Source organism: Sceloporus occidentalis, unplaced genomic scaffold, assembly GCF_023333645.1.
Source record: "Sceloporus occidentalis isolate IW3139 unplaced genomic scaffold, rSceOcc1.0.p SCAF_560, whole genome shotgun sequence".
Taxonomy (NCBI): domain Eukaryota; kingdom Metazoa; phylum Chordata; class Lepidosauria; order Squamata; family Phrynosomatidae; genus Sceloporus; species Sceloporus occidentalis.
In genome coordinates, this window is record NW_028317540.1 from 71,883 (window position 1) to 85,935 (window position 14,053).

The following is a 14,053-nucleotide window of genomic DNA, read 5'->3' on the forward strand; positions in this document are numbered from 1 at the left end:
TGAAAAGACCCAACAAGGTCACAACGCACTGGAGAGCTTCAGATTTTAAAGAAAGTTGGCAAGACTACAGAAAACAAATATATCGCATGACCTTATCTCGCTTGACTGGCTGTTTCTGCCAAAGAATGGCTTCCAGATGGAAACTGTTTCTTGAGAGTGATTCTTTGATGGATGCCTAGAAGATTAGTCACGATCACAGAACAAGTAATCATTGGAAGAGTGTAACTTACAGTAAACATGAAATGGCGCTTGGCAAGGAATGTTATGTTTCGGCTGGCGTCTACATGCGATAGGAATGAATGGTTATCTGCAGCACCAGCCTCTGAACCCGATAGACCTTAAAATAAGGCAACTTCTTATAGATTGGGTTCATGTTCTTTCTTATTATTCTGCTTATGTTGCTGACAGGGCCACCATCAGGGGTTAGAATCAGCCCCTGTCTATGAGGCTCGGGCCAGTTAGTCTCATTCTTGCAGCCCACCCGTGTTTGGTCCCTTGTGGGCTTTGGTAGCCAGAAGGTCCCTTTCCAGACTTTGGGCCCTGGTGGTATCATTGGGAACATGGGGCAGGCAATGCGAGCATCGTGGGTTGAGACAGGGCCGGGGTGGGGGCTGTTTCCAAGATTTCTGATGGCGGTGTTGAAATTTCCTTGAGATAATATGGAAGGTCTAATGTATTTTGTGTCAAATGGGCACAGAATGTCACGAACGCTCCCGCAGAGCATGAGCTAACTATAAGATAAGGGAAGCAGCCCAGGCACAAAACATCCAAGTTAGATTGTAAGCTCCTTTGAGCAGGGCCCGTCTTATTGCTATTTTAATAGTTACCTTTTCTAATCTCACCTGACTGTGCAGGTATTCCATAAGCACAGGTAGAACCCATACTACTCGACAAACACCCTGGTTTGGTTAAGAAAAAAACAATAGTTCAGCCGGCTTTCCCAATCAATGTCCCAAAAGCCACGTTGTTGGCGGTGGCAGACTTTAAACAAAATGGGACAGTGCGGAAAGTGAGGAGGGTGTGCCATGATGTCACTGCTCCAATTGATGACATCACTGCCACATTCTGCTACGTTGGCCCAGGATCTGTACAAGTTGGAACAGATCCTACAAAACCACCAGTCTTGTTGGGAGGGAATTTACTTTTTTCTTACTGCTATGAACACAAAACTCCATGGCAAATGCATCGCCCAGGGTATGAACGTTTAGATTGGTAGATAAGTACGGTTAGAGAATCCAGATGACATCATAAGATATCCATAGTCTCCAATTATCTGTCTATAAAGTTAATTGCACCACTTTAGTTACTCTACCTAATCCCGTCCTAACCGTTGACTAATTGGCGTTGATCCAGAAGAAAAAAATGCCCACTGTTGAGCTTCAAAAAAGGGGGGGGGGAATCCAAATAAAATATTTAAAAATAATAATAAAAATGTTTTCCAGCATCAAAGCTGGAGGAAATGTATGGAGAGTTATTGGCAGATGGTATTTCAACATGGCCGCCTTGGACTGGGAAGACGTTCCGGAACAATTGTTTTGCCATCAGTTTCAAGTTTGTTTTCCTTTTTCCCTAGGAAGTGATGCATGCCCTGAAGCAGACGTGGCACACCACCTGCTTCGTCTGTGCCGCGTGCAGGAAGCCATTTGGTAATAGTCTCTTCCACATGGAAGACGGAGAGCCGTACTGCGAGAAAGGTGGGTTGGAAGCTTCGGAATCCCAAGGCCCTTCTTTAGAGTAACCTAGCGGCAAAGGGGCAAGTATAACGAGATAGGAAACACTAGAAGGAAGCTCCTTCTCAGCCTTTCTTCTTTTAATGGAGGAGAAACCCTGAATAGCAGTGTGATGCTACGTGTCTGTAGAAAACTTGGGTTGGACCTCACTTAATTCATAATTAGCTTTTCAATTACCCAGATGTCAATAGAACCATGAAGAACAATAGACTCTGACCCTCTAGTCTTAGATGATGGCCTCTTGTTCTAACATTTCTCCTCCCGTTAAATCCCTTTAAGTATTTAAATGTTCCCATCCCCCCTCGCTCTTCTCTCCTCCAATCCGGACATATTAAGGTCCCTTAGCCTTTCCTGATAATTTTTATCCTGCAAACCATTCACCATGTAAGTCGCCCTCTTCTGACCTCTCTCCAACGTGCCAGTATCCTTCTGGAGATGGGGTTCTCCAGAACTGTACCCAACACTCTAGGTGTGGTCTGACCAGAGTTCCAATTAGTGATGTCATCCCTCTGACCTCATATCAAAACCAACATAATTTGCACCAAGGAGCCAAATAACTTTATATGGAGGCCAAGGCTCGCGGATAAAGTCCATCTTCTTCTGCTGCTAGACAGGCAGAGGTTTTCCTACCTCTACGCTGTACATATATAAGATCCAGACTATAAAATGCATATATGAATTCCTCTGCAGATTATATTGCTCTGTTCAGTACGAAATGTCACGGATGTGATTTCCCTGTTGAAGCCGGAGATAAGTTTATCGAGGCCCTCGGCCATACCTGGCACGATACCTGCTTTATCTGCGCCGTAAGTATCTTTCCGTTCGTTGACATGCAGCCGGGACTTCGTGTCTTCGATGTACGCTAAAGCTGCCAAGTGGATTTGTGATAGAATCTTTAAAACGTTGATAACCGAGAGCTAAAAGTAATAATCAGCAGTACATAGCATAGACTCGGGAGTCTCTTGTACAGACATTATCATCATTTATATTTATATTTATATGTATATAAATATTAGACTTGTGCTAATTGACTAAAAATGATTCGGACAGATTTTTCTTTTTCGTTGTCGGTTTTTGGCAACGAATTTCGTTTTCCTTTCGCACGAAATTCGGAAAAGGGCTTTATCCATTCGGAGTCACTCACTCTCATTTACTCTTACACTCTTTCATCCTCGCTCACACTCCTATTCCCTCTCTCTCTTGCCTCTTTTTGTTCTTCTTCCGCTACACCCCCCCCTCCCCCCGCTATCCACTCCGCCTAACCAGGCCTCCAGAGCAACGAAATGCAAATGAAAATTCGGAGCTCGTTGGTCGTTTTCGTTTGCTTCGTTGGGGTCCCTCCTCGCTTTTTGGACATTTCTACAAATTAACAAAATTGACAAATTTTGTTAAAATTTAAATGTATTATTATTTTGTATTATTATTATTATTAAATGTATTATTATTAATTTTATTATTAATATTTACTTATGTCTATAGCGCAGACCAGCAGCAGCCAAGAAGCAACAGAATAATATAAAGTATAATATATATATAACTAACATACAGAATAATTTCAAGTATTATATATATATATATATATATATAACTAACATACAGAATAATCTAAAATATATATATATATATATTTATATATATAAATCAAACTAACATACAGAATAATATAAAGTATTATATATATATATATATATAACTAACATACAGAATAATATAAAGTATTATATATATATATATAACTAACATACAGAATAATTTCAAGTATAATATATATATATATATATATAAATCAAACTAACATGCAGAATAATATAAAGTATTATATATATAACTAACATACAGAATAATTTCAAGTATAATAGATATATATATATAAATCAAACTAACATACAGAATAATATAAAGTATTATATATATATATATAACTAACATACAGAATAATTTCAAGTATAATATATATATATATATAAATCAAACTAACATACAGAATAATATAAAGTATTATATATATATAACTAACATACAGAATAATTTCAAGTATAATATATATATATATATATAGATCAAACTAACATACAGAATAATATAAAGTATTATATATATATATATAACTAACATACAGAATAATTTCAAGTATAATATATATATATATAAATCAAACTAACATACAGAATAATATAAAGTATTATATATATATAACTAACATACAGAATAATTTCAAGTATTATATATATATATATATAAATCAAACTAACATACAGAATAATATAAAGTATTATATATATATAACTAACATACAGAATAATTTCAAGTATAATATATATATATATATATAGATCAAACTAACATACAGAATAATATAAAGTATTATATATATATATATAACTAACATACAGAATAATTTCAAGTATAATATATATATATATAAATCAAACTAACATACAGAATAATATAAAGTATTATATATATATAACTAACATACAGAATAATTTCAAGTATTATATATATATATATATAAATCAAACTAACATACAGAATAATATAAAGTATTATATATATATATATAACTAACATACAGAATAATTTCAAGTATAATATATATATATATATAAATCAAACTAACATACAGAATAATATAAAGTATTATATATATATAACTAACATACAGAATAATTTCAAGTATAATATATATATATATATATAGATCAAACTAACATACAGAATAATATAAAGTATTATATATATATATATAACTAACATACAGAATAATTTCAAGTATAATATATATATATATAAATCAAACTAACATACAGAATAATATAAAGTATTATATATATATAACTAACATACAGAATAATTTCAAGTATTATATATATATATATATAAATCAAACTAACATACAGAATAATATAAAGTATTATATATATATAACTAACATACAGAATAATTTCAAGTATAATATATATATATATATATAGATCAAACTAACATACAGAATAATATAAAGTATTATATATATATATATAACTAACATACAGAATAATTTCAAGTATAATATATATATATATAAATCAAACTAACATACAGAATAATATAAAGTATTATATATATATAACTAACATACAGAATAATTTCAAGTATTATATATATATATATATATAAATCAAACTAACATACAGAATAATATAAAGTATTATATATATATATATATATATAACTAACATACAGAATAATTTCAAGTATAATATATATATATATATAAATCAAACTAACATACAGAATAATATAAAGTATTATATATATATAACTAACATACAGAATAATTTCAAGTATAATATATATATATATATAAATCAAACTAACATACAGAATAATATAAAGTATTATATATATATAACTAACATACAGAATAATTTCAAGTATAATATATATATATATATAAATCAAACTAACATACAGAATAATATAAAGTATTATATGTATATATATATATATATATATAAAAAAAAACTAACATACAGAATAATATAAAGTATATAATATATATATATATATAATATATATATATATATAAAACTAACATACATATATATATATATATATATATATATATATACACACCGGTATATGCAAAAAAAAACCTCTTTAATCCTTAAATGTAAAAAAAACAAAAAAAAAACAAAAAAGAGAGAGAAAAAATAGCCGTAGTTGGTAAGGGGCTAAATCTTTATACAATTAGGCTAAATTTATATAAAAATAGCTAAGTACAGCGTAACAAAATAATTTTACATATATATATATATATATATATATATATATATATATATATATACATATCAGTTTAACCCATTCCTGTTTGAATTTAGGTTTGCCATGTGAATCTAGAAGGCCAGCCTTTTTACTCCAAGAAGGATAAACCCCTATGCAAGAAACACGCTCACGCTATCCACGTTTAAGGAGCGCCACGAGACAGGAAAACCGAAGATAAGAATGACGGAGAATGATGAAGAACGACGTTTAGCATTCATTCGGAAGAGTTTTTTTTTTTTGTTTGTTTGTTTTTTTTAAGGCAAAATTACTATTTGAAAATGTAAATTTGCGAAAGTGCCTAAAAAAATGGGATGTTCATGCGCGGCTTGAATATCACTAAATATTATTGGATGATACTAGATACGCAAGGGGTTAAAATGATTTAAAAAAAATCTAGGTGAGGTAAGCGGTATAGACAACATCGCTTTGCTCCCATAATTTGTTTTAGCGCCCCGAGTTCCTGCGCTTTGAAGAAAAATAAATTCATTGCATTTGTGGTTTTTTTTTTGGGGGGGGGGACCATAAAAAAGCACAACCTCTAAAAAAATGTTTTAAAAAAAAACCTTTGCTAAGGTTAAACCATCGACACTGTGAATACATAGAGAATTAGCTCAATGCGTGCATTTACAAGAATTTCATTCTTTAAAATTTGCAGTTGAAAAAAAAATGGTTTTTTTTTTTAATATGGACCCCCCCAAAAAGTCACACTCTGTGTTATTAACCATTTTCTAGCTTTCTATCACGCTTAGGGGGGGGTCCAACAGCACTGCAAGGGTTATAGCCTACATATAGACCTCCGCTTGTGCTTTCTCTACAACTCCCATCACTGTCAGCCAGCCAAAAGCCAAATGGGGGGGGGTCGTTCTCGTGCAACCACTCTTGGCATATAGCTATTAACCCTAAAAGTGCCAGAAAGGAGCCCAGCTGATGCAGTTGACGCAATACTTATTGTCTTTCTATAAAGCACAAATATTTTTTTTTTAATTTTTTTTTTGCCATTATTATTGCTTTATGGTTCAAAAATATATATTACACATGAATACACATTTATATATAAATATATATTGATGACGGGAGATGGAACGCAGCAAATCAAAAATAATAGTGCCAAGCGATGAAACGAAAAGGTATTTTTAGAGCCGGGGAGGATAGTTTTTTTTTTTCTTTTTTTCTTTTTAAATAAGCGAAGTGAATCTTAGCCTAAAAAGGAAGCAGAATTCAAATGTTTATTTCGTGGCTTCCCAGAACCTCTAAGGAGGCGAGAACCGGGCAGCGAGAACCTGTCTGCCAGCATGAGACCTGGAAACCCTATCTATATATTAACCCCTTCATGGCAATTCATTGTTTTGAATGGGTTTAAGGACAACCCATTGTCCTTAAGGGGTTAATATCGCCAGCGTTATAGCGCTGGGGCTGTGAGCAGTGATGTATTTAGGTAAAAAAGGAGCACCGGGGTATGATGTCATATGCTGGTGCGCGGTGTCTTAAAGTTGCGCAGCGCCTTTTAATGACGTCCATGGAAGCCGTGCTAAGCGGCACAGTCTCCATAGGGTTAATAGGCCAGTTGGGGAGATCTCAACCGGCCCATTGTGCGGCAATCCGCATAACCTGCAAACTTTTTGGCTACGGCTATCCGAAGCCCCCCCACCCGGAGCTCAGGAGGTTCCGCTGACCTCGGTAACCGGTCCTGCTGGGGTCAATGGGTGGTCCCGCTTACCTCGCAAGAGACACGCCATTGTTGGGGGGGGTGGGGGGGTAACCCCCGCAAGTCGCAGAAGCGAGACCCAGAGAGTTCCCAGGTATGGAGATCTGCCCCCCAAGTTTTGTAACAAGGGGGGCGGCCGGACCTGCTGCCCTAGGCCTAGTTGGCATAACACGGAGCCAGTCTCCCTATTGGGCAATCAGGCTCCCTATAGCGCCACTGCTCTAAGGCCATTGGCCGGTTTGGGGAGATCTCTGATCGCCCCCAACTGGCCCATTACCACTATGGAGAAAGGCGCCGATTCAGCACAGTCCTCCATAGCCTCCTCCCGCACGGGAGCGGCGCCAGGATATGATGTCATAATCCGACGCCGATTTGTAAAGACTTTTTACACCATTAAAGAATGAGTTCAGTAGAAATTATGTTTCTAACGCTCCAAAAAGTCATAAATTGTAGGAGGAACAGCACCTTTAAGCCAGAACCCCATTATGACGATATATATGGCAGCCCATATCCCACATTTAACCGTGTCATGCACAAAGGTTATTCAAGGTCTCCCACGTTCTTGGGGGGGGGGCTTCGACGGATTTAGGAGTCAAGTCAACATACCGGTTGCCCTAGGAACCAAGAGAGATTTTTCCGCCAGCAGTAATACTTTCAGGAGTCCTTGGCAATGTTAAGGGTTAAAAGAATGGTATAGAAGGTTTAGTATGAAAGACAATGAAGGAAGAATAGTATATAAAGTAAGTGTATTTTTTTTTAGTCTCCTTTCTGGGAAAATAGGTAAAATATCAAAATTATGTTTTGTTTTTTTTTGTAAATTCCTATAAATTGGGGGCTATAATAGTATTTAAAAAATAAATAAAAAAGGTGAAATGTGCCAATGGAAAAATTAAATGAAGACTTTTTATAAGATATTAGAGCCTTAACTTTTTGGAAAATTGCCATACCTCCCAATAGTCTCGGTTTACGCGGGACAGTCCCGATTGAAGTAAAATGAATGGAGGCCTGTGCTGTTGCTCTCCATTGCTGTTGCCACGTTGCGATGCTCTGCAGCTGAGCGCCGCAAGGTGGCTCTTTGGGCAAAGTGGGTGAGTGATCCCGCCTCCAGCCCCACCCACTTCCGCCTCTCATCCCTCCCCCCAACACAGGTTGGACACCGGAAATGTCGGGGGGGGTATATTGTGGTAGAATCCTCAAAATCTTAAATTTTCAGAAAAACTATATGCAAAAAAGTAAAAACTGTAAAATTCACCAAAATTTGAATTAAAAAATTATAATCATTTATCAATTATTTCAGGGTTGGGGGGGGGCAACAAAAAAAAAAGTGTACGGACAGTGAAATCACACTAGAGAATTTTAGATTAATGCATACAATGGCATTTATTTATGTTTTTATTATATTTCTAATATTTTACGATATTTTTCTAAACTAACATTTTCGGCAAAAAAAAAGAATAATAATAATAATTTTATGCTATTTATATGAAATATTAACATATCGTATATTACAGAGGAAACTAGCGTGCCTTATTGTGTGTTTGGTGGATTGCTTGAGAAATGCATTTGTTCTCTACCTACCTATTTGAAGATTGTATTAGATATGATTTTTTTTGCTTGTTTATTGTATTTTTATTTATTTTTGGGGTGTGTGTGAAAATATAGTAATATTATATAATGTTTAAGAAGTTCAACAAAGCCGTGTTTTCTAAGAAGAAATTTCCGTAAGACAATTACCTTCACCGACTCTTGGAGGAAAAAAAACAAAACTCCTGCCTCGTTTAACTCCTCCCACTGAAAACAGGAAGCATTCTTAAGTACACTTCCTGTCCAGGAGCTGTAGCCTTCCCACTAAAGTCAGCAGGAGAGGAAGTGCCCCTGAAATCAATGCATGTAGCACCATCCAATCAGATGATTGCCTACTGCTACTCCACTTGATTTCAATGGCATCGCAGCTCTAATGACGTCACCGTGAGTGCTACATCCTGCACAGGAAGTGTACTTAAGTATGCTTCCACTTCCTGCTTTCAGCCCCCAGGGGGAGGAGTCACATGAGACAGAAGTCTAATCTTCTAACGCTGCTAACTAAGGAATGCCTGCACCAATTTTCACACGGAAAGATGCATTGGAGTCTGCAGAAAAAAACGTGGCTAGTGAGCTAACGGTCAGACAGAAAGAAAATGCTGCTTAGAAGACATGGCCTTTATGTATTAGAATATGGCGTTTGTGTGTGTATTTACAGTCGTATGGTTATAAAGGACAGCACAATCCGGTTTTATAAGATTACGGCGAGGTTGTTTTATTAATGAGCTATAGTAGGGGCAACTATTTAGGTGGCAAAGCCCCCCTTCTGATGCTTGATATACCGTTATTGTAATTATACATCTATAGGCGTGTATTTACACCCGAGGCCGGCTTGCGGTTTGCAATGCCTCGTGGGTAGTCTAGTGTATTCAATTTTCACCGTTCTTGCTTTTTAGGGGTACTGAGTTATTTAAGTTTAACCCTGTCATGGTTTTAAGGGGTGTATATAGTACCCATGTAGCGACTGGGGGGGGAGTCTCTCCCTTCACGTAAGCATATTTATTTATTTTAGATTAGGTTGGAGGCGGCCATATTGGGTCGGCAGCCACCTCAGCCGAGGTAGCTTCTTAATTGTACTCTGTAGATTGAGGTTATGCCCTGCCCCTCCCCCGTGAGCCATTACGGGGGGGGGCAACAAGACAAATGGCGGCCACTTATGGAATTATATATAGCGTACAAGCCTCTGGGAACTATATTCTCGTAGATACATAGGTGAGTTTAACGGGTTAAATAATTAGCTGATCTGCCTATGCAGGGACACATACCTCCCAACTGTCCCACTTTTTTGTGGCACAGTCCTGATTTTCAGGTACCGTCTCCATGCCCTGCTTTTGCTCTGCCCGTATACATATTTTTAAAACCCTGGCTTTAAAGTTTCCGCTCCAGTTCCTAGCCTCAGGACTAAATAGCGCAAGCGCATCTTTCGTTACCGTGCCAACGTCGCGGTAATTGTGTCTGTAGGACTCCGTCTGCTTAGTAAGGAAAAGAGATATATACGTCTGGTAGTCCAGGACAAGATGGAGGCGATACCTTTTATCGGGTCGCCTTAGTAAAAATATGCCATGTATGTTTTTGAAACCTCGGAGGTCTCTTCTTGACGTGGAGAAGATCCGCATTCCATATGAAGAAGAGAAGATCCGCATTCCATATGAAGAAGAGACCTCCGAGGTCCCAAAAGCTCTCCATCACAATAAAAGATATACTCTCCGGCTTGATCCAACAGGAAGTCAGACTGCGGCTATAAAACTTTATAGGCAGACCTTTGCCCTCGTTCCCGGGGGAGGGAGTATTTTTATGGGCTATGTACAGCGCTACCGACTATGAAGGCGCTACATCAACTGGTGTTGGGTTTTTGCATGCATCGAAAGCACTGGACGATACTATTTCTTATTCACTAAACACTGCCTTTCCCAAGTGTTCTTTTTTTTTTGCATTTTCTACGGCTTTTTTAAGTAAAAATGTCCGGATATAATGTATGCGGAATATGCAATATACGAACGTTATCAACGCGTGTGCGGGCTTCCCAACGCAAATGTCTATGCACTGAATAAAAAAAACACATGAAATGCTTTCAAAAGTGTTGGTTTTTTTTTTTTTTACCTGAGTTTCATTTTCTAGACCCAAAATCCGTAGGAAGGAAAAAAAATTTGGATATTTCATCGATGAAAATAAATACCTACGATGCCTAGAAAGGGCAAACTTATCAATTTGGGTTCTGTCCGTACGACTGTCTGTTCTTAAAGAAACAAGCTAGAAAAACGTAGAATTTAACGTTGATAAATGTAAAATAACGCACTTGGGGTGTAAAAATCCAGAGTTAAAATACAGCATCGGGGCCGCTGTTCTAAAAACAATAGAAGAGAGGGGCTTGGAAGCAACTATTTCTTCAAAGGTAAGCAGGTAAAGCAATAAAGCATCGGAAAAAGCAAACAGGGGGGGCTGGGTTGTATGGATAGTGGCATTAATAGCAGGAAGAGGGAGGAGCTTCTGCTAACGTACAGCAGGAAGCATACTTAAGAACACTTCCTGTCGCCTCTACGGAAAGCAGGATGATCACGTCACGTTTATTTAAATTGGTCGGAGCTCACCCTTTTGGGTCCAGTTCTGGAGACCACTCCTTCATCTGCTTAAAGCAGCCAATCAATGGCAGGAAAGGACTCCTATTGAAATCAATGGAAGAGCTTGCCAGGCATTGTACAAGGTAAGCCGATTGTGGATTATCTCCTGGGTGCGGTACCATAAATCCACTTTAGAATGCCAGGTAAGAATAACAGATTCCCCCTGATCTCCCTGGATTACCATGCACAGGATGAATGGGGGTCCGCTGCCCCTTATGCAAATGAGTGTTTGATAAACCATTGGCTGCAGGGGACACCTTAGAAAAACCCCTCCCCCCCTTGGGTCACCATTTGTCCTAATTACGTGTGACCTTTTGACCTTTGGGTAAACAGCCGAAGTGATGCTTTGTTTCACCTTGAGTCGGCCGACCCCTATAGAATTGAGTCTATATAGCCCCCCCATGCCCCCCCCTGCTGTGATTAGTAAATCATGTATTTGCATAGCGCTGGGAATTAGGAGTAACGAGGTGTGGCTCGGGCCACTTTAATCGCATTCAAAGCTTCTTATTCAGTAAGATTGGGAGATACTTGCCCCTGTAATGCGACTTTTCCAACCTTCCTTTAACCCCTTAATGTGCCACGGGTATTTTACGCCACAGGACCAGACCGATTGGCATGTTTTTGTGCTTCTTCAGCAATTTTTTCCCTCTTTCTCATTTCAGATCATATATTAATTTAAAAAAAATAATAATAATAATTAAAACATGAATTTTTATGAATAAATTGTAAAAAAAACAAACAAACATTAATTCACAGTTTTACGGAAATATCATTGGGGGGAAATGACAAAAAATATATTTATACATTTAAAAAAAAACAGTAAATATAAAAGATTAACCCCTTAAGGTAAGGGTAAGAAATTAAGTCGACAGGGACACTTGGCTTCACCTGCCCCCCCCCCCCAGCCAAAAGGGGTTAACACACTTTATCGGTTATCATTTGTGATTATGAACAAAGCGTGCGATCTTACTAGTGATTAAGGTTCCCGTGGTAGATAACCTGCCTGTGCCAGAGAACCCAGTACGGGCTTCCCTATTACTTCCTACGCTCCTACCATTCGGACACGTTTTTCTTTTCGTTTTTTTTTTTTAAGTCCATTCGTTTTCGGACAACGAATTTCGTTTCCGGCCCTTTCTGGTTCAGACGAAAACCAGAGGGCTTTTTTTTTTATTCAGAGACGAGATTCGTTGGCACTCACCCTCATTCACACTCTCTCCACAGCTGCACTTCTTGGTTCTCCGCTTCTTCTTTTCCACTCCACTTCTTCTTCTTTTTCTGCATTGACCTGGGCTCCTGGAGCGCTTCCGCCTATGGGCAGTGCCTTGGCATGCAGCACAAGGACCGCATCTTCCATCCAGGGGAGGTAGAAGAAGGCTGGCTGTTGGCCCGGTCCGGCTGCACTACAGAAAAAAAAGTCTGAGCAATCGCGGTAGCCCACTTGGCCGGCTACGCATCTCCTACATAGTCACCACTCTAGGGGTAGTAGTAGTTGATACCTTATTTTGGCCCAACACAGAAGTATGAAAGAAGAAACATTGAATTTGCTGGCCGGTAAGACCCGTTCGGCAAATCTAGGCCCCTAAGGGGCCAGTGGGGCAGCCTAAGTGGGACAGCAGGGCCACCTGGAAACGGAGGGAAACTTACATGGAATACCACGTGCTATGGGTTTATTTTCCTCAGAAATCCATAGGAAAGTGAGTAGACGTTAGTAAATAAAGGGTTAATGCATGGAATATTCTCTTGGAAGGTTTCCACGAGGGTCGCCGCGTGATTTCGCTTGGAATGGCTAATATACTGCGGGGCGGAAATAGCGGGAGTATTGCAGGAAATCCTCTTGCTTTAACCAAGTGGCCAATACTTTCTGTTTTATACACAGAGGAAATAATTAATAGACGCGCAGAGGAAGGCGGCCATGTTTCCTGCTGATGGACACACAATGGAGAGGGCGCCGGGGCACGGAATCTGTGTCAATAATAATGACAGATAGCAATACTCTGCCACTGATAATACACACGGGGGGGGCTGACGCGGCAAGCAAAGCTGAGTGGCCCCATCGGCCCCTTGCGCACCCCCTCACTCGGTAACATACACACTCTAACACACATACATACACATGCTACAAACATACGTATACTATTACACACCCAAACTCATATTTACACACTCATGCTAACAGACAAGTTCACACACTCATGCTAACACACACACACCGTAACACACACCATCCAACACTCACATACAGACTCATGTTAACACACACGTTCACACACTCATGCTAATACACACACATAACACTTACACACTCACACACCATCCAACACTCACGTTAACATACACACAGTCATGCTAACACACATACAAATTCATTCTAACACTCACACCCACACTCATGCTAACACACAATCATACTAATACACACACGTCATTACATGCACACTTACACATAAAACGCTTACACACTCACACACAATCCAACACTCACATACACACTCATGTTAACACACACACATACAGTCATGCTAACACTCACATCCACACTCATTCTAACACACATACACACTCATGCTAACACACACACATTCACTGTAACATACGTGCTCCCTCTCTAACTC

General features: G+C 38.1%; 1 protein-coding gene across 2 annotated transcripts in view; it reads left to right on the forward strand.

The window, feature by feature from the left end:
* Positions 1–5,683, forward strand: part of LOC149271116 (LIM domain-binding protein 3-like) — a 66,801-nt gene extending 61,118 nt beyond the window's left edge. For both annotated transcript variants that reach the window (XM_089507610.1, XM_089507611.1), the window contains exons 11-13: positions 1,574–1,694; positions 2,421–2,536; positions 5,594–5,683. In XM_089507610.1, coding sequence (XP_089363736.1) covers positions 1,574–1,694; positions 2,421–2,536; positions 5,594–5,683 — 327 coding nt within the window. The remainder of the gene's footprint in view (positions 1–1,573; positions 1,695–2,420; positions 2,537–5,593) is intronic.
* Positions 5,684–14,053: the final 8,370 nt, after the last annotated feature.